Source organism: Eschrichtius robustus, chromosome 9 (assembly GCF_028021215.1).
Source record: "Eschrichtius robustus isolate mEscRob2 chromosome 9, mEscRob2.pri, whole genome shotgun sequence".
NCBI classification, from domain to species: Eukaryota; Metazoa; Chordata; class Mammalia; order Artiodactyla; family Eschrichtiidae; genus Eschrichtius; species Eschrichtius robustus.
Window position 1 is genome coordinate 25,413,248 of NC_090832.1, and position 24,314 is coordinate 25,437,561.

Consider the following 24,314-nt stretch of genomic DNA (forward strand, 5'->3'; position numbering starts at 1 on the left):
TTTTATCTGAGGACACACCATTGAGGAAAGACTTGGAGAACTCATCCTTAACTGAGATAGGAAAGTGGTTGAAATGTGAAATGGAAGTTATGCATGAGGGTATGAGTGAAAGGAAGAAAAGAATCAAGAGAATACCTGTTTATTTATCTAAGTGTTAGGATAAAATCATAGCAGGAGAAAGCAAAGAAGCCATGTGGTTTTGAACTGTAGGCTTGTAATCAAAAATCATTTGAGTTGTGTAAGCAAAGCAAAAAGCATTAAAGGTTTTGGATAAGAAAGTAATATAGTAAAAGTGAGATTAGATATTTGCCCCAGTGCAACTGAATATCTCAAAGGGGTTGGTAAGATTGCATTTCACTTCAGACCTGAGTTTAGTAGGAAATTGGCGGTGGAGTTGGTCACAGAGTGATAGCTAGAGTCGTTTAGGAATGCAGACAGGCTTCATGAATCCAGTAATGGATGAGTTACCCACTTTGTTGGACTATGCTAAGTATTTAAATTAAATTGTTTTTGTAACAGAGGAAAATACTAGGGATTAGTTATGTCCACATAGCTTGTAAACAGGTGAAACATGCTTTGTGTTGACAGCAGTATTTGAAAGGGAATTAAGTCATGTTGGAATGATTGGGCTTTGATGTATGCCCTTATCTTCTTTGCCATTGATTTTTTTTTCTTGACCTTTTCTACTTGCCACGGTGCACTGCAGCAAAGATGATATGCAAGTGTGCATGGATCATGTGTAATCCAAACTACATTTGACAACGCAAACTATGTTTATTATTAGAAAATGTTTCATTTTTAAAGAAATGGTAAAAATGATCTTTCCTAGTAAGAAAGATTTAATTCAAATGAAGACTAACAGAATGAATTCGGTAAATCAGGAGGATGTGGGCACCATGGGAGAGCAATTCTCTTCAGCACTAAGTGGCAAAATACAGTGCCAGATCTTTCGGTGGGTTCCAGTATGACTAAGTCGTGGTCTCTGCCCACAAGGAGTTTAATGGAGGGAGGAGGTGTCAGGAGTGTGTGGTGTGGTTAACCTAATTACACAGGTAACTCAAGTAACTCAAATGGTAGAAGCTGGAGTACTAGTACGAAGAAAGAAAAGGTCATTTGCATGTGGAGTAGAAAGGATAGCAGATGTTATGGGAAGGAGGAGCCTGTTACGATGGGCTGTGAAGGAAAGGTGTAATTTTAATAGGCAGACATAGGTTAGAGAGTGATCTGGTGAGCGAGAAAAGCAGAAGTATGGAGATAGGTGAGCCCAGTCTCTAGATTGACCGAAGTAAGACTGGAAGGGCAGTTTGGGGCAATCTTACAGAGAGTCTTGAGTGCTAGACTTACGAGTTTGTTCTTTAAATATAATATACATTATTCGGAGCTATACTTTAGGTTTGTTAATCTGGTAGTCTGTATAGGAGTAGAAGGAGACTGCAGCAAAGTTGATTCAAAAATATTTCATTCATTCATGTATCCAACCAACTAACATATATAGGTGCTGTAAATCAGGAGTTGTTCTAAGTGGTGGGAATATGAGAGATCATCCCTGTTCTTCGGAGGCTCATTCTTTTGGGAGATGCTGACAATAAGTAACAGTAGGGTACTCAGAGGAAGGATTGCACTTTGAGCTGAGATCTGAATGACCGAGGAGGTAGCCAAGCAAAGATCTGAGGGGCAAACAAACTGCGGATACAGCAAGTGCAAAGTCCTTGAAGTGGGAGCAGTCTTGACTTATTGTAGGAAAGGAGGAAGAGGTGTTTTAGAGTTCTTGAATTAGTTATACTGCGGGTGTGTGTAAGGACTGGACCTGACACTCCAGGAAAGAATGAAATAATGCATTTTCTTTTAACTAATTTCCCTTGGTTATTCTTCAGTTGTCTCAGTACTTTGAGTCACTTGCTAGATAACGAGATCTTATATAAAGCCATTGTATAATGATTCATTAATGACCTGAATTAATGATCTGAGAATAACTGGGGCGGGGGGGGGCTTCCAGAATCTTAGCTGAAACACTCTAGGACCATTATATAAGTAGGATAGGTTAATATATAATACCTGTATATATTATTATCTTTCATGAAACTTGGTCTCACTTTTTTCCACCCTGCTTGCTAGAGGACCTGAAGGAACATTACTGTAGTTTTTGCCATTTATTTTACGCCATTTTTCTAGTAACTATAGAATACCCTCTGAGACAGAATATGTAGATATGTGGTCTAGGTGTTTTAGTTGATCTGCATATTTTTAAAAAATTATCTGAATCCACATTAGCATTTAAAAATGAGAACAATATCATAGAATATTCCAGATTTCCAGCTTTAGAAAAATCTGAAGATGGCATCATTTGACAGATGTTCTTCTATAGCAGCAGTTAGCTAGAGCTGAATAGCAGCTGCTCTTGTCACACCTGCTCACCTTAGCTCACTACATCCCCCATCTGGCCAGTTTCACTGATTTATGGTGTACTTGCTTGCGCCTGTAGACATTGTGTTTTCAGTGGCTGCTCTAGAGCAGGGAGTATGTAGCATTGACATCAAAGCAAGAGGTCCTCCTATCACTACCATATAGAGAGTGTGCTCTATAATAGCATTTCTCAGAGTTTGGTCTGCAGACCCCTGGTCTGATATTTTCATAATAATACTAATAAGTTATTTCTCCCTGCTACCCTGCTTCTTTTTTTTTTTATCCTATGTTGACCTTTGCATTGGTAATGCAAAAGAAGTGGTGGGTAAAACTGACTCCTTAGCACAAATCAATGCAGTGTCACCAAACTGTAATAGTATTGTATTCTTTACTGCCATACAAGAAAGAAACCAATTTCACTTAAGAATGTTCTATGTAGAAAAAAACCCTAATTTTATTAAATCTTCACCCTTGAGCGTATATCTTTTTAGTATTTTGTGTGATGCAGTAAGAAGTATGCATAAAGCACATTTGCTGCATACTGAAGAGTGATGATTGTCTTGAGGAAAAGTACTTATTTTATTGTTTGAGTTGTGAGCTGTACTGACTTTTTTTGTGGAGCACCATTTTTCTTGAAGGAACAGCTTACTTGGGTATTGGGCAAAGATTTTCTTGAAAATGAAGCAAGTATGACTGTCACTTAAGGGAAAACAACTAATGCTATTTGTTACTAATGATATAAAATTTGAGCTTTCTGGCAAAAATCAGGATTTTGGAAAACGTAGCTGCAACCATGTGCTTGACTGCTTCCCAGTATTTAATGACTTTTCTGATGAGACCAGTGGTGATATTAACAAATGTAATTTTGTTAGTATTTTGTAAATAAAATGTGTCAACATTTGGAAGATCTGCATGACTATGAACCAGTAGTTTACATATGACCAAAGCAGGATGCAGTGCACCAGATACACCAATGGATTTTTAATGTAAGAGTATGTAAAAGAGTTTATTAATATGGCTTTGGATTCTATATTGCAGCTAACCTTTAAGCAACTACCACTTGTAGAGTTTTGGTGTGGTATCAAAAAATGATAACAGATTTATCTGAAAAGGCTATTTAAATTGCCCTCTGTTGGGACTTCCCTGGTGGCACAGTGGTTAAGAATCCGCCTGCCAATGCAGGGGACACGGGTTCAATCCCTGGTCCAGGAAGATTCCACAAGCTGTGGAGCAACTAAGCCTATGTGCCACAACTACTGAGCCTGAGCGCCTAGAGCCCGTGCTCCACGAGAAGCCACCGCCACAAGAAGCCCGCGCACCGCAACGAAGAGTAACCTGTGCTTGCCACAACTAGAGAAAGCCTGCACACGGCAACGAAGACCCAATGCAGCCAAAAATAAATAAATAAATAAATAAATAAATTTTAAAAAACTGTCCTTTGTCTTCCAACACATCTGTGTGAAGTGAGTGTCTTTAAACTAAAGCAACATATTGCAGTGAATCAAATACAGAAGCAGATATTAATCTTCTCATAAGCTGGACATTAAGGAAATTTGTATATATATAAAACAATGTATTCTCAATTTTTTATTTTGGAAAAAGGTTATTTTCATAAAATTTTATGTTACGTGTGATAGGATTATTCTTGTGTTTAAATGAATTCATAGGTGCATGTTTTTTTAATTTCCCAATTTAAATTCTTATATGGTAAATATCAATAAATATAAGCCACAAAAACAAAAGCTTTGAGGGAGTCCTCTTTAATTTTTTTAAGCATGTATAAGGAGGGATCCTGATACCAAAAAGTTTGAATATCACTGCTCTGGGCTCTTAAACAACATTGATTCCCAAAGTGTGTTATACAGAGCATCTGATCTATGGACCACTAGTTCTGAAGCATTTTAATAGATACTAAACCAAAAAGAGGTTTGTTTCTAGACTGTAGGATTTTTTAGTGCCTCTTAAGAACTAAAAATGCATTGTAAAGTCGCCAGGGGGGCTATAATATATGTTTATTCAACTACAGAGCATTTAACTTCACTGGTGTTCTTTGGAATACATTTTGGAACTACTGCCCCATAAACATGCCATGTTGAGAGTTATGTTTAGCTATGCCTTGGAGGCACCTGGGAACAGAGAGGCTTCGGACTCAGACTAATCTGGCTTTGAACCCTAACTGCCACCTACTGGCCTCAGTTTCCTTTCCTATGAACTGGGGATAATGGTAGCCAACATTAGAGGAGTGTTCTGAGTGTTAAGTGAGACAACAAGTAAACAGTGTTCCTAATAATAGGTATTCAATATAATTGTTCCCTGTTTTCCTCTAACTTCTCTAGCAAACCTGAGTCTCCATTACAAGTTATTCCCACGTTGGTAAAGCTGATGAGTCACAGAGAGGTGTGGGGACAAGGCTAACAAGTTAATGGAACAATAAAAGTTAGACTGACTTGGGAGCCAGTGTTGTACACGTAGGTAGACCAAACTGCCTGGGCTTTTAAGCCAGCAAAAACAGTCAGCTTGTCCATTGACCCAGTCCAACTTAAAGAATTGTTTATAAAAATGAAAGCAATGGAGTCACCTTCTCAATTTTAACTTGATAGTGACTATAAAGGGAGGATCTTACTTTCTATTATATTTTATTAAACATTCATAAAATTTCATTTTGGAGAGAATGTTGACAGTATTCTCAGTGATTATGTATTGATTCTCAGTATTATGTATAGTTTCAATATATTCCTCATTCCATTTTTTTTGCATTTTTCTACTTTATAATTCAGCTCGTAGATTCAAGCTGAAATCCTCAAATAACTTCCATATACCTTTCTTGTTGTTAGAATTCCCTGTACCTCATGTTCTGAGCGTAGGATTAAAGAGCCTTCCTAATGCATTTAAACTACTCTTTCATTGTCACTGTGTACTAGGCACTCAACTTTTAGGACTTGCTGAGGGTACTTGCTCTGAGGCAGCTGACATTATCCTAGGAAAAGGACGGTGGACAGCATGTCTTGGTAGAAGATTAAAGGCATGACTTTGAATTATAGCTCTGCCCTTTTTTGAGCCCTCTGGCCTTAGTTACTTGGCCAGTCTGATTCTCTTTCTTCTCCTGTAAAATGATAAAAATACCAATTCTACTCCATTATTTTTAGGATTAGATGGGAACACCTTGAGTATTTAGCACTGTGCTTAGCATTGTGTGCACTCAGTAAATGTTAGCCCTCTTCCCCAACACCTCCGTATTTTGTGTATCAGAAGTAAAAAATGATGCTTGTGTACTTTTTGCTCATCGGAGAGCTCTTCGAGTTATTACTAAAGAACTATTTATTCTTGTTTTCTACAGTATTAAAAGGTTGATTCCTTTTCTAAGCCATGGCATACAAGGTAGAAAGGCAACGACTAGAAAGACTGCTGATAGAGCAAAAATGCTATCTTGGCAAAAAGGAAAAAGTCACAAATCATTAAGAACAGAACAAAACAAAAACTCTTTAATAGTGTTATTCCATTAGATGAAAGGAAAAAAACCCCACTTTTTCTTAAGGACCCCGAATACATATGTTATCTTCCAGGAGTTTTATAATTTTATGCTTTACATTTAGATCTGTGATCCATTTTGAGTTAATTTTTCTAAAGGGACTAGGTGTACTTTTTTGGGCATTCATTCTGCTTTGTGTTCTCTTAGCTTACTGGATCAGTGGTTCCGTTTCTGGCATAAATTTGGGGGAAACTTTTAGTCATTATTGTTTCAAGTAAATCTTCTGTTCTTTTTCTCTTTATTCTCCTTGTCTTCTTATTACATGTATGTCATACCTTTTGTAGTTGTCCCACAGTTTTCAAATATTCTGTTCTGTTTTTTCCTCTCTTAGTTTTAGAGGTCTTACTGAGATCCTCAAGCTCGAAGATTATTTCCTCAGCCATGTCCAGTCTGCTAATAAGCCCATCAAAGGCATTCTTTGTTTTATAGTGTTTTAGATATCTAGCTTTTTTTTTGGGGGGGGGGGGTTTCTTAGGATTTCCATTTCTCTGCTTATATTGCCTATTCTGTTCTTGTATGCTGTCTACTTTATGCATTAGAGCCCTTCACATATTAATCATAGTTGTTTTAAATTCCTGGCCTGATAATTCCAGCATCACTGCCATATCTGAGTTTGTTTCTCATGCTTGCTTTGCTTCTTCAAAGTGTGATTTTTTTTTTTTTTTTTTTTTTTTTTTGCCTTTTAGTATGTCTTGTAATTTTTTTTCTTGATAGCCTGACATGATGTACTGGGTTAATGATACCATAAATACATCTTTAGTAATGTGGTGGTAAGGTATGGGAGGAGGCGAAGCATTCTGTAGTCTTATGATTATGTCTCAGTCTTTCAGTGAACCTCTGCCTCTGAACTGTGAACTTCACAGTTGCTTCTCCGTCCCACCCATATCCCCGTTACCCCCCTTAGGTGGGACAGGATAGGTAGAATGGCATTTCCCTTCTCCCAGGTTAGTTAGGCTCTGATAATTACTGGGCAGGTTGGGCTCTGGTTAAATAGTTTCTCCTGAAGCCAGGCCTTGTTAAGACCAGAATGCTCTGGTGGGTTTCAAGATGGCTCCTTTTCCCCTCCCCCTGCCAGAAGCACAAAGGGGTTTTTCTCCCGTATTCTCTGTGAGAACCTGGTAGAGGTTTCTCCTGGAGGTAAAGCCCCTCTGTGACAAGGGCGCCCTGTAGTTTTCTCTCTCAGACTTGTGCACACTGAGCCTACAGCAGTTCATCAATTATAGCTTATTCTTCCCTTCCTTGGCACTGGTTTTGAGGAAGTTGATGTTGATGGGTTTCTCTTCCAGTAAGTTGTGATTCTCTGTATTTGCTTTCTGTTGGTCTCCAGTTTGGGGGCAGCAGTTTGCTGTATGACCTCTGTTCTCTTACAGATCTAAGAAGAGTTCTTGATTTTTTAGGTTTGTTCAGCTAGACCAGAAACCAGAAGCCCATGCCTTTCTCCCTTCACCTTCTTATCCTTCCCCCCTCAACTTGTTAGCTCTACTTGTACATATTTAATATTGATAACATTTGCACCTTGTTCTAGAACCATAATTCTTAATTGTTTACCGTTTTGACTTTAGATTGACTTTAGCGTGTAAAAATTCAAAGTAAAAAAGTATTTACATTATGATGATATAAATATTTTTACTGCAGATCCAGGCATTGTACTATGATTACATTCTGATACTTTCTCAACTGCCTTTCTTTTTTTTTTCCTTGCACTGTTTGCCTTCATATCCATTCCTTCCCCTTTACTTTTTCTGAAATTTTCCTCCTGGAGCCTTCTGTCAGTTTACTCTATCTGAACTGGTTGCTCCTTCGCCCAGTTGCATAGCTGTTTTCCTGCAACTTTATTTCTCTGCTTTCTTGGTGTGTATCTACTTTTTCCTGGATCCTCTGTCTCCAGATTTTGCTAAATAACATCATTTTCCCAAGAAAGAGTTCATAGGAGATAAACTTTTTAAAATTTCTGCGTCTAGGAAAGTGTCTCTTCTTGTTATCATCTTGATGCTAATTCGGATACGGAATTCTAGGTTGTAAATAATTTTTCTTAGAACTTTGAGAATGTTGCTTTATTGTTTTCTGATATTCAGTGTTATCAATGAGAAGTCTGATTCCAGTCCAGTTAGTGTTTTTTCTTAAGTGATCGGTACCTGTCTTCCTTATCGCCCTCCCCTGCACCTATTTTGGCTACTCTTAGGATCTTTGTTTTATCCTTGCTGTTCTGAAGTTCCACAGTAATAATGTGTTTAGGAATTCTTTAACCCATTGTGTAGAGTACTCAGACAACTTCTGTCCTTTAGCTTTGGGGTAAATCTCTTGTTCATTATCACTCTTCTCCTTTCCGTGTATTGTTTGTAGACCTCATTTTAATAAAAATTTGGCCCATCTAGATTAATCTTTGTTTCTTTTCTCATATTTTCTAATTCAGCTTTCCCCTTCCTACTTCTGGAGAAATTTTATTTTTATTTTTAAAAATTTATTATTTATTTATTTATGGCTGTGTTGGGTCTTCGTTTCTGTGCGAGGGCTTTCTCTAGTTGCGGCAAGCGGGGGCCACTCTTCATCGCGGTGCGCGGGCCTCTCACTATCGCGACCTCTCTTGTTGCAGAGCACAGGCTCCAGACGCGCAGGCTCAGTAGTTCTGGCTCACGGGCCTAGTTGCTCCGCGGCATGTGGGATCTTCCCAGACCAGGGCTCGAACCCATGTCTCCTGCATTAGCAGGCAGATTCTCAACCACTGAGCCACCAGAGAAGCCTGAGAAATTTTATTTTTAATCTTCTAGTATTTTTACTGAACTTTGTATACGGTTGACCCTTGAACAACATGGGTTTTAACTGTGCAAGTCTAGTAACATGCAGATTTTTTCCAACAAATATACAGTCGGCCCTTGGTACCTGTGGGTTCCTCATCTACAGATGCAGAGTTGTGGATACAGAGGGCCAGCTACCAGGACTTGAAGCATCCTAGGATTTTGGTATCCCTGGCAGGTCCTGGAACCAGTCCCTTGTGGATACCAAGGGACTGGCTGTATTTCCATACCTCTTATTCTCTGATCGTTCCTTTTTCATAGTATCCTGTTCTTTTTTTGTGGGTGAGACAGTATTATCTTAAATCTGTCAGAGGATACTCACTAGAATATTTTTAAGTGCTCTTTCTTCCATGAATTATGTCTCAGGGTTTGTTTGTTTGTTTTCTCCCATTTGTAAATTTGGCAGTTCTCTTCCATTTTGTAGGCTTTCTTCAGTTGCTTGTTGATCTTTGAGGCAGTAGAAGAACTGAGCTCTGTGTACTTGGGCATAACACCTCAAAAGGCTGCCTCACTTTAGGAGGAGTGGGTCAGATTCTGCTCTTAGTTGAGTTGCTAAATGCTAGAAACAGAAGCTTTTCTCTGGGGCAACAACTCCTATCTACATCAGCTGTCCTAGTACTTCCCTGACGTTTCATTTTTTAGTCTGTTGTTTGTTTTCACTTGGAGGGTAAAGTCTAGTTGCTAATATTCTGTGAGCAACTGTAGGTATAGGGAGCTTCATCTCTGGCCCAGTCTCACTCTCAGTCATACCTAGCATGTCTGGGTGAGTCCCTGCATTTTGCAGGCCAAATTGATTCTTCTCCATGGATATTCTTGGCACTGATTTCTTCTACCCTACTTCATTTGGCATGACTCCCATCTGCTTTCTAATTGCTAAAATTTACTTAAATTTCCTGTCAGTTTATTGTTCCCCTTTCCCTCTTATTTATTTTTAATGCGTTCCCTTACTATCATTTTAATAAGACTCCTGAAAGGAGAGGAGGTAAGTTCCTGTACTCAGTGTATTGTCTTAAACCAGAAGTTCAAAATACTTGTGAAGGCATGAGAACATCCCATCTTTTAGAAGACTTTTCATCAAAAGTTATAATAAAACCCACTTTGGTGCTTAAAGGCATTAGTTCTCAGCTCTCAAGAAAATGTGGTTTTCAGGAATGATTTAGTTCCTGAAGTCCCTGACTAAAGTACATTATGATCAGGTAGTAAATAAAAAGTGATAATAATGATATTTGTGGACCAGACACTGTTGTAAGTGCTCTGTTAAGTACAGTCTCATTGAATCTTCACAGCAACATATGAAGTGTAGTATATTCTTTTCCCCAGTTTACATATGAGGAAACTGAGGCACATTAAAGTTACATAACTTGCTCAAATACTGTATAAATGATACAGAATGATTCCCCAACCACAGTAATCTCTATAGGTATTAAAGTGAACTACAATCTAGTTTATCTTTTCTTCCTAGAAGTTAGTGGCTTTTTCGTAAATATTATTAAACAGAGCATTTAGAAAAGAAATTGATGCTATTTATTTAAGGCTAGTATTCCTTTTTGAATCCAATAAAAGTAATGAAAACTTTGACATCTCTCTCGCTCTCTCCCCCCCACCCCGTTCCTCCCTCTCGTCTCAGAACAGGCAGCCAGGATTCTGTGCCTGTCAGTAAGATGTTACAGTCATTCAGAGTTAATAGTACTTGACTGTGTTACATTTTAAAGCATATTCCATTTCTAGAAATTTGTTCTACAGTTGTACAAGTATACAAAGATATGTGCACATGAATGTTTATGGCATTATTTGTAATAGAAAACTGGAAAATCCTAAATGTTCATCAGTAAGGGGTTGATTAATTTGTAATAGGAATATCCAGGCAATAGAATGCTGTGTAAAAAAATGAGAGAGACCTATATATGCTGATATAAAAAGACCTTTGAGTAATATTATATGGAAAAAATCATATATAGTATGACCCTACATGTATAAAAAGTGTGTGTGAAGTATGTGTGGTCATATGTTTGTATATATGTAGAAAAAATTGGAAAAACATAAAAGAATGGTTACTTTTGATGAGTATTGTAAGAATTTTTAATTCTATATCCCAAGTACTATTATATTTATTTTACCATGAGCATATAAATTTTATAATGTTAAGAAAATAAAGCTTAATTGTTTGTAGTGGCTATCAGTAGTATACCAGCAACCACTCACTGGCCCTGGGTTTCCTAGGTGAGTTAGAATCTATTGGAAGAGATCTGGGAATCTGTATCCTAAGAAGGGCTTTAAGTAGTTCTCACGATCAGGCAACTGTGTGAGCTTGCACACAAATACGCGTGATTTAGAATAAGGGAAAATTACCATAAAGAGGCAATTAAAAGAGTGAGGCTACTTTGAATAATGCTGAACTAATAATAAATTTCAAAATTTAGAGGCAATAAATAGTTTTCTAGGAAATTATCAAATATTTTATAGATAGAAAACCTAGTTTATTCCAAATAACTTGGAAGAAACAGAGAAATATATCAGAGATACTGCCTACCCAGTGTCATAGGTGAATTTTCTTCCAAATCTTTAAGGATCATGAAATTCCTAATCTATTTAAAGCAAGAAAAAAGTAAAGCTTGCTAGTTGTGTTTACAAAGCCAACATAACACCAGTTCCAAACCTTTCAGGTATAGCTTTTTTTAAAAAGCTTAATCATTTTAAGATTATGGTTAAAATTTTATATAAATATTATTTGAGAAAGTAATGCACCATGACTAAATGGAATTCATTTCAGGGATCAAAGGATTGTTTGATGTTAGGAACTCTATTAATAGAACTATTAATAAGACCAAAGGGAAAAATTATCATCTTTTAGTTTCTGCCCCCAAATGCACACAATAAAACTAACATCTATCTGTGTTTTTTTAAAATATAAAGCCCAAAGCAAAACTATTAGAATAGTGGAACTAGCTGAATAGTTTCTTAACAAAGGTGTTGCAGAGTGTTAGCCAGGATCGCCCTTAATAATAAAACACTGAAGTGGTCTTGTTAAAGTTAGGAACCAGACTGTACATGAATTGCTGTCCCAATTAAAGTCTCAATTTATTTCAATAAATGATTCTAAAGATTATTTGAAAGATTAAGTAACGTGAGAACAGCAAAGAAAATTCTAAACAAGAACAAAAAGTGAAGGCTGGGCTAACCCTATCAGGTATTTAAATATTATAAGGCTAAAGTAATTAAAAAAGAATGTTACAGGTCCAGGTTCTGTGTAGAACTGTGTAACACAGGGGGTCAGAAATAAATAAGTTACTGGAGAAAAAGGTGAGGTGAAAAAGATGAGAAACACTCTCATATTGACAGTGAGAGAATAAATTTTGGTAACCTTTTTGAAAGGCAATTGGCTATAGCTAATTTTTTTTTTTTTTTAAAGAAATTCACGTTCTTTTATTTATTTATTTATGACTGTGTTGAGTCTTCGTTTCTGTGCGAGGGCTTTCTCTAGTTGCGGCAAGTGGGGACCACTCTTCATCGCGGTGCGCGGGCCTCTCACCATCGCGGCCTCTCTTGTTGCGGAGCACAGGCTCCAGACGCGCAGGCTCAGTAATTGTGGCTCACGGGCCCAGTTGCTCCGCGGCATGTGGGATCTTCCCAGACCAGGGCTCGAACCCGTGTCCCCTGCATTGGCAGGCAGACTCTCAACCACTGCGCCACCAGGGAAGCCCCTATAGCTAATTTTTAAACATATGTATACTTTGGTCTAGCAGGTCTGCTTCTAGGAGTTTATTCCAAGCATTTCTTTAGAGACAAATTTTGTCTAATTCACAAGATTGTGATGGTAATTTAGACTTCTTGGTAATTTAGTCTATTTTCTTCTTGATAGGCTTCTTTAGACTACTTCATCAGGAATTATTTTTGTAAATTTGTATGTCATAGCTCCTTTCCTTCTTTCCTGTGTTTGTGGGCTTATGGCCTCTGCAGTAGGGGTAGCTTGGAGAGACACACAGTGACACACATGCCTGACTTGGGCTGCAAAGTGAGGTTTTTAAGTGATGCAGCCAGGATCAGTTGTAGAGGAATAATTGCATATATTGCCTTTGATTCCTTTATCTCCTCTTTCAAAACATCTTTCTCGAGTCCTGAGGTGGCAGCCTGGCATACAGGCTCTTAAGATTTTGTTATGTCTGATACAATAGAAAGATAGTATTTCTCCTGTCTCTTCTACCCCATCCCACCCCATTTCCACCCCACGTCCTGGGAAGAGCTTTGGGTTTGTAATCAAAAGACCTGATTTCTAGTGCCTGTTCTGCTGACTAGCTCAGAGACTTAAGAGAAGCAAAATTACCCTTGTAAACTTACTTTCTTTCAAAGCCAAATATCTTAACCTGTTTTGACCTGCCTTTCTACTTAAATTCCTCCTGTTTATTCCTTAACCCGTTGCAAACTAGATTTTACCCTACCGCATCTTGATAACTGCTCGAGCAGCAAAAACCTAATTGCAAAACATAGAGTACATTCCCCCCCCTTTTTTTTTATTGGATCCCACTATTTCTCCTTTTTAGAAATTATCAATATTTATCGTTTTTCTGATTAAATGATATTATATATTTTGGGTAGTAAATACAGTCTCATGTAAAGAAAACATAGAAATATCCCTTAATCTCAGCACCCAGAAATAAACGCTGGCATATTCACTACCTCTTATATGTACATATCTTAATAGAATTGGGTTATGCTTATGTATACACTGCTTTGTGTTCTGCTTTTTGTTTTCATAACATTAATGCTATAAGTGAGTTTTAAAGGCTACATATTTTTCTCATTATATGGCTATTCCATAATTAATTTTTATCTGTTCTTGTGGTGGGTTCACATTGGTTTTCATCTTGAACACCCTGTACCTAAACCTGTATGTGCAATGATTGTTTCTTTTAAGGCTTGCTCCCACCTTCCAAAGCCTCTTCCCACCCTTGGTTTCCCACTTCCTGCTGGTACTTTTTCCCACTATCTCTTTCATAGGGTCCTTTTTATACCTGCCTGTTAGGTTTCCTTTCATTGCTCTGGGCTTGCTGGCAGTCTCATTTACTCCCCCAACTTCAGTCATCACCTCCTGTCTGCTTCCCATCTGTGGAGCATATCTCCTCAACGTGCTCCCTTCTGAACACTACCTCTGTGTTTCTAACTGTTCCCCGGGTAACTCCCCCTGAAAGTCCCACAGGCACCTGAAACGGATGTAACAAGGATAAAGAAACTACAGGTGATCTCCTTTTAGGTCTTCCCGTTATTTATCTAGCATTTACCTGGAATATTTTAGACGCTTTGGTTTATAAGCCAAAGTAATCTAAGATGTGAAATGATCACTTAAGGGGTTCCAAGTGGGCACAATAATCATAACACAGTGCCTGCATAGGCTGCAAGGCTGTGTGCTCTTCTATTCTTAACTCTCGCCCTCCTTTTCCTCATAGTTCCCTTAATGTAAACCTGCCCCTTTATCCTCCTTGCCCTTTAAAATTTACACAGAAGTGATGCCCCTTAGTGGCACAACAGCAGCTTCCTCCTGTGCTGATTATTCATAACAAAAATGACTGTCTTTTTTCCTTGTGCAAGTAAACAAATGGTTATTGTTATTGTGATATGTTGCTGAACCATTGATAGGTGCTTTTTTGCAATTCTAGTAAATACTTCTGATTTAGTACCACAGCATCTCAGGTACCTTAATCTTCCTTTGAGTGTTTTGGGAAAAAGAAAATAGACAAAATATGTTCCCTTTGTACAAGAAGTTGAATTTTTTGAGAAGCTGAGACAAGGATACTTAGTGCTTGTTTTAAGATTACTTTATGATGTCTGTGTAGTAGATGTTACTCCAGCTTTTGGGATTATAATTTAATCTTGTAACTTAAAATTCTCTTTTCTAGTCTGATACTTGTAGTAGCCAGTCGAGAAATACTTGTTGAGTGACTAGAATGATCCTTGAAAGCCTTCATGCTTTAAAAAAAAAAAAAAAAAAGCAAACAAACAGAAATTGTTGTTTTAAAGAAAAGTAATATAACCACGTTAAATATAATCTGGAAAATAAGAGGGAAAAAAACCATACTGTTAATCTCACCTAACAAATTTGTTGGTAGAATTTTTATATATCTGGTTGTTTTAAAAGTTGTGTTTATGTAGTTAAAATTATGCATCCTGCCTTTTCCCACTTAGTATGTCACTTTAGGACTTAACTTTAAATGGCTGCTTAATAATCTATGAGTTGCAGAAACTCTTGGCCCTATTGTATGCACAGTGTTTATGAAGAAGAGTAGATGGTCATTTGTTTCTAAAAGATATGATTCTTAATAAAATGTAGTTGCTTATCACATGAATTTTAATACGTAGGAGAATGACAACCCTCTTATTGTAAGGTCAGTGCCTTTTTACTTTCAAACATTTAAACCTGAAACTTGAGGAAGTTGGTTGTAAGTTGAGAGTAATATACCATATGTCAGCTATGTATTTTGGAGAAGTTATAAACAGAAGTTAGATAGCTGCTTATGTGGAGAATTATTGTCATAATTCTTAATGTTAACATTGTGTTCTTTTATAGATTATGGAGCTTTGTGGTGCAACTAGACTTGGTTATTTTGGAAGAAGTCAGTTCTATATTGCTTTGAAACTTGTAGCTGTTGCCCAGTCTGGCTTCCCTTTAAGGGTGGAAAGTATAAATACAGGTAAATATGGAATATATTAGTAACTGAAATGAAAATGAACTTCTAATCACAAATGAAGTAAAGTCAGAACTGTTGGGTCTTTCTGATGTTTCATTGGCATTTGTGACATTGAGTTAGTGTCATAACTGTTACTACCATGCACTTTTCGTTTGTTAATATTAGAAAAATATGTCTATCTTAACTCTGTTATGGCATATATGTACTTCATACACATTTGATGGTAATATAAAAACTGTTAAAGTGGTGATTTTTAAAAATTAATTTACTAAAAATTGCTTAGAATTTAGATGAATAATTTTATCAAGGTAAATTATGAATTATAGTGCCCATCTTCATATATGCTTTCCTTATATTCTTTTCTACTAACTAAGTATAAAACAACATTATACTTTGTGTTTTCCTGTTTGGAAAAGCCATGAAAGCTACATTTGAAATTAGAAAGAATAAGTTAACCAAAACTTTGACAGACACAGTATTAAAAATATTGGCAGACTAAAACCCAAATACAAGCATCTAACCACCTTACAAATGTCACCTAGGATAATTTGTTTTTCTGTTATTTGGAGGCTCATTGATGCCTAAGTAGATGGAAATTCTATAAAGGTAGGCACTTAAATGCAGAGTTCTTTGGTTTTCATAGGAAAGGCGGGCAAGAGAAAACTTGAGGTTTTCTCTGATGTTAGAATTTTTATAACATAGTTTTAAGTACCAGCTCAGTTTATTAGTCATCCAGAGGTTTTCATTGTGGAGCTCTGGTTTGCCACATATCATTGTTCTAGAGTTAAGAGTTTACATTCTTTTCAGGTAATTTTGAATTCCTTTACATAAATGCTGAATAAACAATGTTTTCTCTTCTTAATGTGGAGATACTAAAGAGAAATTCTGGTAATCATGGTGGAGGGAAGTACACTTTCTTCTAAGAATGGTTCTGCTGCTGTATTGTTCTAGTCTAAAAGTGTGCAGAGAAATTCTCAGTCTTTTATCCTCTTCTGTATTTAAAATTGAATGTAGAATATTTGCCTGTAGGAGTGTCATAAGCTAGACTAAAGTGGGTGGGTATAACTAACGCCTTGTTCTGTGTCCTTGGTAGGTGAACAGTAAGATGTTTTCAGGAATTTCTGCCATGAAAATGTCTAGATTAATCTAGTCTCAAACTTAGTGACATATTCTTATTTTGCTTAGAGCTCTAACATCTTCCTTTAGGGAACCAGTGTGAGTAGAAACAGCCTAGGCTTCGGGGTCCGACTCACCTGGGTGCAAATCCTAACTGTCAGTGACCTTGGCATCTTGGAGTCTCAGTTTCTTTCTCTGTAAAATGGGGTTGATATGGTTATGAGACGAGATAGATACAAAGTACAAGCATAGGGCCAGACATGCAATGAACATTTAATACAGCTTAACTCCTTAAGGACAGTTTGGTGTTACTACTTCTTTCTAGGTTAGAGTTTCCCTAAACAATCTAAGGGAGATGATCTGAATTTTGTAGAGATAAACATTTAGTGTCTGTTGTTTCTGTATCAGTTTTTGCAAAAATTCTTTCTAATGTCAAATTCATCTCTTATTTCAGTTTTTCATGTGTATACCCTTTTTTATTTTGAAGTAATAATTATTTTTGTGGTTAACAGTAAAGGACCTTCCTCTGCCAAGATTTGTTGCTTCAAAGAATGAACAGGAATCTCGTCATGCAGCCTCATATTCTTCAGATTCTGAAAATCAAGGGTCTTATTCTGGTGTAATTCCCCCACCACCGGGCAGGGGGCAAGTGAAAAAGGGATCCACAAGCCATGATACTGTCCAGCCTCGTACATCTGCAGATCAGCAGGTAAGCACGTGCGTGTAAATGCTATCAGTTGATGTCCTGTGCGAATGCATACACTGAAACATTTATTGAGTACCTTAGTAATGAAAATGTTACCTTAAAATTTAAATTTTAAAGTAATGATGTTCTTTCTAGGAACCTGTATCCCCAGTAGTTTCGCCACAGCAGTCTCCACCAACTTCTCCACACACATGGAGGAAGCACAGCCGCCATCCCAGTGGAGGAAACAGTGAGAGGCCTCTTGCAGGACCTGGGCCATTTTGGTCTCCCTTTGGTGAAGCACAATCAGGTATTTAGAAATTTTTTAAAAGTAACATTTATTAAGGGTTGTAAATTGAAGAAAACTTGATAGTGTTCCTTTAAGAGTTGCCTCCAAGTCAATTTTTAATTATACGTTAAGTGCCTTAAAGAGAAGCAAAAGCCAACTGTGAAAGTTTCTAAGTAGATATATCACTTTGAAGAGTGGTAATTGCATTTATTTATATCTATGATGCTTAGACAAAAGTTTATCGGTATCAGATTCTCTGAAGGGTAAAATGAAAAAATAAATATTCCTAGGGATGTATTCCCAGGTATAGATTATATTAGTGAAGGGAAGTACACTTTGTTGTAAAAATGATTCTGCTGCTATACTGCTTATTACAGCAATAAATTGGTTGTACCAAACGAGGTATAATTTTAAATTGACAGAAAAGATTCCGTTTTGGAAATTGTTAACATTTCTTCAAAGTTAGCATTAAAAAGAAAACTTTTATATGTGTGTGGTGATTTGTTATCATTAAAAACCTGGTAACTATTTTTTTTCTCCAAAAATGAGTCAGCATGTTTACCCATTCTGCTTTTAGGTTCTTCTGCTGGTGATGCAGTATGGTCAGGGCATTCTCCACCTCCACCTCAAGAAAATTGGGTCAGTTTTGCAGATACTCCACCAACCAGTACTCTTTTAACCATGCATCCTGCTTCTGTCCAGGTGTGACATTTTATTGGTATTGCATTTTTATTTGCTTCATTCAGAGTATTGCTGCAGTCATTGTTTTCCTATTTTGCTGTTGCAAATTTTATAAATGCAAGTTCACTCTTTTACACAAAAACAGAACTCTGCGTTTTCTTCAAGTCTGTTTTCATTGGAATGTTTCACTGAAAGTTTTGGCTGATTTTCTTGCTAATTCCATAGTGAAGTTTTGAAAGGTTTCTGCATCTAGGAATATATTTGCTTGGCTTTCTTAGCACATTTTACATAACTTTCTGTTGCTTACATATTGCTGTCGTTCTACACATTTATATAATCACTGTGCAAAAACGTTTAATAACCTATATAACAAATATGTGGTTTGCTGATGAGTTTGTGAAGACTTCTTATTTTTTAAACATCCACAAAAAGTAAGTTTTACTTTCAAAGATAAGTAACCTAGCAATCTTGGTCCACGTAATCATATAGATAGATACTGTACTGAGGAAAAAATGTTTCATTACAGGACCAGACAACAGTACGAACTGTAGCATCAGCTACAACTGCCAATGAAATTCGTAGGCAATCCAGTAGTTATGACGATCCCTGGAAAATAACAGATGAACAAAGACAGTATTATGTAAATCAATTTAAAACCATTCAGCCTGATCTAAACGGATTTATTCCAGGTGAGTTGTTAAAAACAGAAGTTCTTCAAGATGGGATAGGACAATCTCAATTTCATAATCTCAAAAACATGGTTTTATTGGTCAGAGATTATAAAGGATAAATTAATTCTCAAATTGCCTAAAAACTTTATAATCGCTGGAAACCAAAAACATGACATGTACACGTGTTAAGGTTACCTTTTTCTCAGTGACAAAAGTCTTAAGACTCTTACCTCACATTTTATCCTTGGAGCTGTAAGTTCAGAATAACATTAAACAACACTGTTTTAATATTTCAGGATCTGCAGCTAAAGAGTTTTTTACAAAATCAAAACTTCCTATTCTTGAACTTTCTCATATTTGGTAAGTGTGGTATATCATTAGTTGGGTATTGTGGGTTGTTTCAGAGGAGTTTATAGCAGGTAGATTTTTGAACTTTAAAAAATAAACTATTAGAGTAACGTTTTCAAGAATATTCTCAAAGAACTCAGTATTGCCTTATAATAGCCAGCTTCTCTCTCACTCTTTAGAAAAGAAATAAGTGATAACACTGTAGTAGTTCTTCAAAATGTGCTATAAAATTCTTTAAGCTGTATCACCTGTTTCTTGTTGAAAGCATAATGTGTGGAATAAAAGCTAGTTTGCTCATACGTGGTTATGTTTATCACATTTGTTTTTTAACAAGTTTAGTAAGTCCTATACCAAGGCATGATCTTAAGGACATGCTTAGCTGCCATTTAAATATAGACTGAGACTCAGGATAGCTGCTGTGTAGTTGAAATTAGCCATTAAAACACAAATTACAATCACAAATTGTTTTTTAAAAACAATTATTGGATAAACAAATGTTATTTCTACTGTATATCAATGAATTTCTTTACATTCTAAATTATTTTGTTATTAAGGTTTTTAGAAGCATAGGATGCTATGGTAGGAAGTAGGTAGATAATGCCTAAAACCGAAAAATCAAGAACTAGCGATATATGCATGCTATTTATGTAGTTTAAGGTAATGAATAAAAAATGGTTGCATCTGCAGCCAGAAAATCGACATCAGGGTGGGGCTGCTCTTTCTTTGTATCAAGCCTTGTAATTCTATTGGATGCTTTAAAGTGCATACATGTAGAAGTTTGATAACAATAAAAACAGTTTTTTAAAATTTCAGTGACTTACTAACTAAGCCTAGCTTTAACTAAATCCTGTTACTAAAAATGCATATGGTTTAAGGGTCATTTTTTGGTGACTTTATTTATTGGGACTGTTTTTTCAGCATTTTATTATGAGAATTTAAGGCATACAGAAAAGTTTAAAGAATTGTTCCTTGATCACCCATCTGCCCGCTGCCTACAGTTAACAGTTTGCTATATGTTTTATTACATATCTTTCCATCTATGGAATTTTAAAAATTATAGATTGCTATTTTCTGGGAAAGGATTTCTGTTCTTTTTGAGACCTAAAGGGAGTCAAAGCAGAATATGATTATATTAATAATAAGTTTTTCTTCTAGGGAACTCTCAGACTTTGATAAAGATGGAGCCTTGACACTGGATGAGTTTTGTGCTGCTTTTCATCTGGTAGTTGCTAGGAAGAATGGCTACGACTTACCGGAAAAACTCCCTGAAAGCTTAATGCCCAAACTGATTGATTTGGAAGATTCAGCAGGTAAGATTGGGAGCTGAAGAGACCTGATTGCATGCCTTAATAAACATAACACTTGATTCTTAAAGCAAAATAAAGATGGACGTTAAAACTTAGTTTAAGAGCATAAACATTTCATCAGAAGCACGTAGATTTGCCCTCAGAATAGGATGTACAGGCTGAACCTGGATTAATGGCTTGGCTTATTTAGTAAACTTTAAATAAAGAGATAAAGAATACATGCCACTATTTCACCTTACACTAGTGACTTGCAGAGATCTGAAGAGCATTTCATAGTGTCTTGTTACTTTGCTGCCTTTAATTGCATTATAAATTGAAGTGGGTAAAGTAGCCTGTCTTCATTATCAACATTTTTTCATTTAATGCATCTTGATTTGTTGAAGGTAATGCCTGGTTTATCCTTAGACCTCTGCAGTCCGCAAGCATTTTCCTTTAAAAAGCCCACCTCTTTTCTTCAGACTCTAAAGAAATCTGGGAAATTTGTATTTGATTGTAGATAGTGCTTTTTTTTTTAATGTTTACAAGAATGCTTTTATAAGTGCTCATATTTACTGGTAGCTTTCTTTAAAAGGAAATAAGACTACAAGGGGTAAAAAATGAATATGTTTTTCTCACATTCTGAATGAATAAGAGGAAATTAATGCTAAATTCTTAATGCGCCTAATTAAAACTAAATTATTGTTTTCAATTTTGCTATCTAAATTCTCTTGTATTTTATGTTGGAAGGAATTTTATGCTTTTAAAAAGAGAAGATAGAATGGAATTTGGCTCTTAAAAGGGCAACGTCTGTTTAACTCAGAAATGCAAGTCATCTGACTTCACTGTCTAAATTATACGGAAAGAACCATGTACATGTCATTACTGTCAGGAAGAGAACAGTCTCCTTGGAGTTAAGAGTCTGAGTGTGCTTCTAGTTTTGCTAATTACTCTGTGACCTTCCTTGGGCAAGTTCTAACCATTTACTCTTATTTTTTCCTTCTGTTTCTCCACCTGAAATGTGGATTTGATGCCATTCATATCTTAAGACCTGAATTGTATCCTGACCTTTTATCAACCAATAGGTTGATTAAATAATTTACTGTTGATTTCAGTTTTTTAGAAACATTATCCTGTGAGAATCCTAGGATTTGCCTGATCATTTCAGGTAGTTATTTGGCGTCAGTTACCCTCTAACTTGAGCTGAAAGCTAAGTGTTTTTGTCAGATAATTTTGCTTCAGAGTTCTTTGGTTTACCTAATTAGGAAATAAACAAAAATCACTTCTTTATTTAGCTTTTTGCTAGTAGCCAAAAGGGAAGCAATTTTGATAGCTACAGACTTGCTGCATCATTGATTTATAAATTGGGCTCGTATGTAGAGTTTTTCTATGACTTTAAGTTTTTAAAAACTGATAGCATACTAATACAAGAAATAAGTCAAGCTTATTATATGTCATTTTCTAGAGACTTGTCTGATCTTGTTATCTATTGGATTCAGATAGGTGAATCTGGCTTTTGCATGTAGTCAGTAGAGTCTTTTTTTTCTTTCTTTAATTTAAGTAAAGTCTGGTTCTTTGTCGTGTTGATCTACTGACGGAATTTTAAGGCTGATGATGCAAGAAGTTCTTTCCTGGGCATTTGTCTTTTTACACCTGTTAGATTTGTTTAGCAAAGAGACACTCTGGTTTTTTGCCTGCATGTATCTATACACTATTGCTCTAACTATAATTTTAAAGGTGTCAAAGACTCAGTTTTTTTCCAATTCTAACATAATATTGTATGGTTTTCCAATCAAATTTATTGTAAACATTTTGACCACACAATATTAGATTAAAATCTGCTTTGCCTACTTATAAATGATCAATTTGGAGTTCTATTTTGAGGTGGGAAGAACCATTTAATCTTTTTTCTCCTACCTATCATAAGCCTGAGATTCATGACACAAAGTCCTTTGAATGTAGAAATTGTCATGTGACACTGTGATTCAATCAGTATCCTTAAAAACCATTTTAAAATAGCTGTGTTTTTAGAAGTTCCCAGTTAAAGGAGGCATACCCAAACACTTTCTTTTGGCTGACCTGAGAACTTATCATAAATATTCCTTCTGTGGAGACTTCGTGCCGTGCAGGCAAAGTTGGTTTCTATCTTCTCTGATCTCACACAGCATATTCTATGTGCTGTTCATTATGGCACACATTATGCTGAATCCTGTTCTTTTTTTTCCTCTTTCTACCACTACACTCTGAGCGCCTTAAAAAAACAGGAAATGTATCATATTCATTGTAGTATCCTCAGGACCTAGCACTTTGCAGGCATGGACTAAGTAGCTCAGTAAATAATTATTGAGTAAATTATGCTAAATGTGTGCCATTTTTAAAGTAGGGTTTTTTCCTTAACATTTCTGTCTTTGGAAATACAGTCGTTTGTTTTAAGTTTATGATGTTGGGACATATTAAAATATTAGCTCCACAAGTATTCTATATTTACAATTTAAATAACTCTTACAGAAAAACAGATGATGAATAATGATGACTTGGGTTACAGTTGCTTGAAGTAACAAGCTAAGCTTTCTGTAGGCATGCAAACATAGGTGGGATATATATGTATTTTTTCCAAAGTCATTTGAACAGATTTATAGGGTTAAATATACCAGATAAAACAGAACAACGAAGGACCAGAGGTAGAAGTACTTGTGTAGACCTGAATTAAAATATTTAACATTGAGCATCACTGAATTTGACAGCTGGAGTAAATAAAAAGGGAAACTTGACTTTCGTTGTCTTATAAAAGAAAACATACAAGAATTCATCTGTGGAAGCTTTCTGAAGCTGAATTCAAGAAAGAATGGTAATCTTCTAGGAATAGCTATCTTCTTTTTTTCTAAATTTTTAAAATTTTTATTGGAGTATAGTTGACTTACAATGTCGTGTTAGTTTCAGGTGTACAGCAAAATGAATCAGTTATACATATACATATATCCACTCTTTTTTTAGATTCTTTTCCCATGTAGGTCATTACAGAGTATTGAGTGGAGTTCCCTGTGCTATTCAGTAGGTACTTATTAGTTATCTATTTTATATATAGTAGTGTGTATATGTCAATCCCAGTCTCCCAATTTATCCCTCCCCCCTCTTGGAATGGTTATCTTCTATTAAAAAAAAAAAAAAAAGATTAAGGTGACCTGCTATCCTACCACAATTGTATCTTAAAGAAAAAAAAAAAAAAACACGTTGAGTTATTATACATTTTAAACTCAATTTCCACCTCTTTTTTTTTTTCCACCTCTTACACTCAATTTCCAAAGAATCATCTTTGTAGCACAGTTGCAATTTTACGTATATTTTTTGCGATTATTTGGTCAATCTCTCTTAAACTAGATTAGAGGTTCCTGGGCAGATAGTAACCAGATTGGTCTTGTTCATCATGTTTAAGCACCTAGCAGGGTGCAAATTGAGTACACATAAGTAGGTGTTCACATTTTTGAAATGACTAAGTTGGCTGAGCCACTTGTTGTTTAAAACTGTTTCCTGTCTTCACACCACACTGCTCACATGAGCACCTCAGTAGTATCTGCTTGAGATGCTCCGAGAGGTAAAGGAATTTGTTCACTATTCTGTGTCCTCCTCCATAATCGCTGCTTTGTACAGTAAACTTGAGCATGTGTTTCATTGTTGTTGATATGGTGCATAGCATAGGTCCCCAAGCTCCTAGTGGTACTTTCTTTTTTTTCCTAGTGGTACTTTTAACATGAATATTTTTAAAAGCCAGACTTTTTATTTATGAGTCATTTGCCAAAAATACATACTTGAGACTAGCTTGATGTGAGTTAATCA

The 24,314-nt window shown here is 36.1% G+C and overlaps 1 protein-coding gene across 9 annotated transcripts in view; it reads left to right on the forward strand.

Moving 5' to 3' along the window:
- REPS1 (RALBP1 associated Eps domain containing 1) overlaps nt 1-24,314 on the forward strand; it is an 80,468-nt gene that overhangs the window by 24,573 nt on the left and 31,581 nt on the right. For 8 of the 9 annotated variants that reach the window (XM_068550987.1, XM_068550988.1, XM_068550990.1 and 5 more), the window contains exons 2-8: nt 15,287-15,410; nt 17,036-17,232; nt 17,365-17,518; nt 18,075-18,199; nt 18,705-18,867; nt 19,146-19,209; nt 20,353-20,507. In XM_068550987.1, coding sequence (XP_068407088.1) covers nt 15,287-15,410; nt 17,036-17,232; nt 17,365-17,518; nt 18,075-18,199; nt 18,705-18,867; nt 19,146-19,209; nt 20,353-20,507 — 982 coding nt within the window. The remainder of the gene's footprint in view (nt 1-15,286; nt 15,411-17,035; nt 17,233-17,364; nt 17,519-18,074; nt 18,200-18,704; nt 18,868-19,145; nt 19,210-20,352; nt 20,508-24,314) is intronic. The other variant, XM_068550991.1, reaches the window with a different exon arrangement.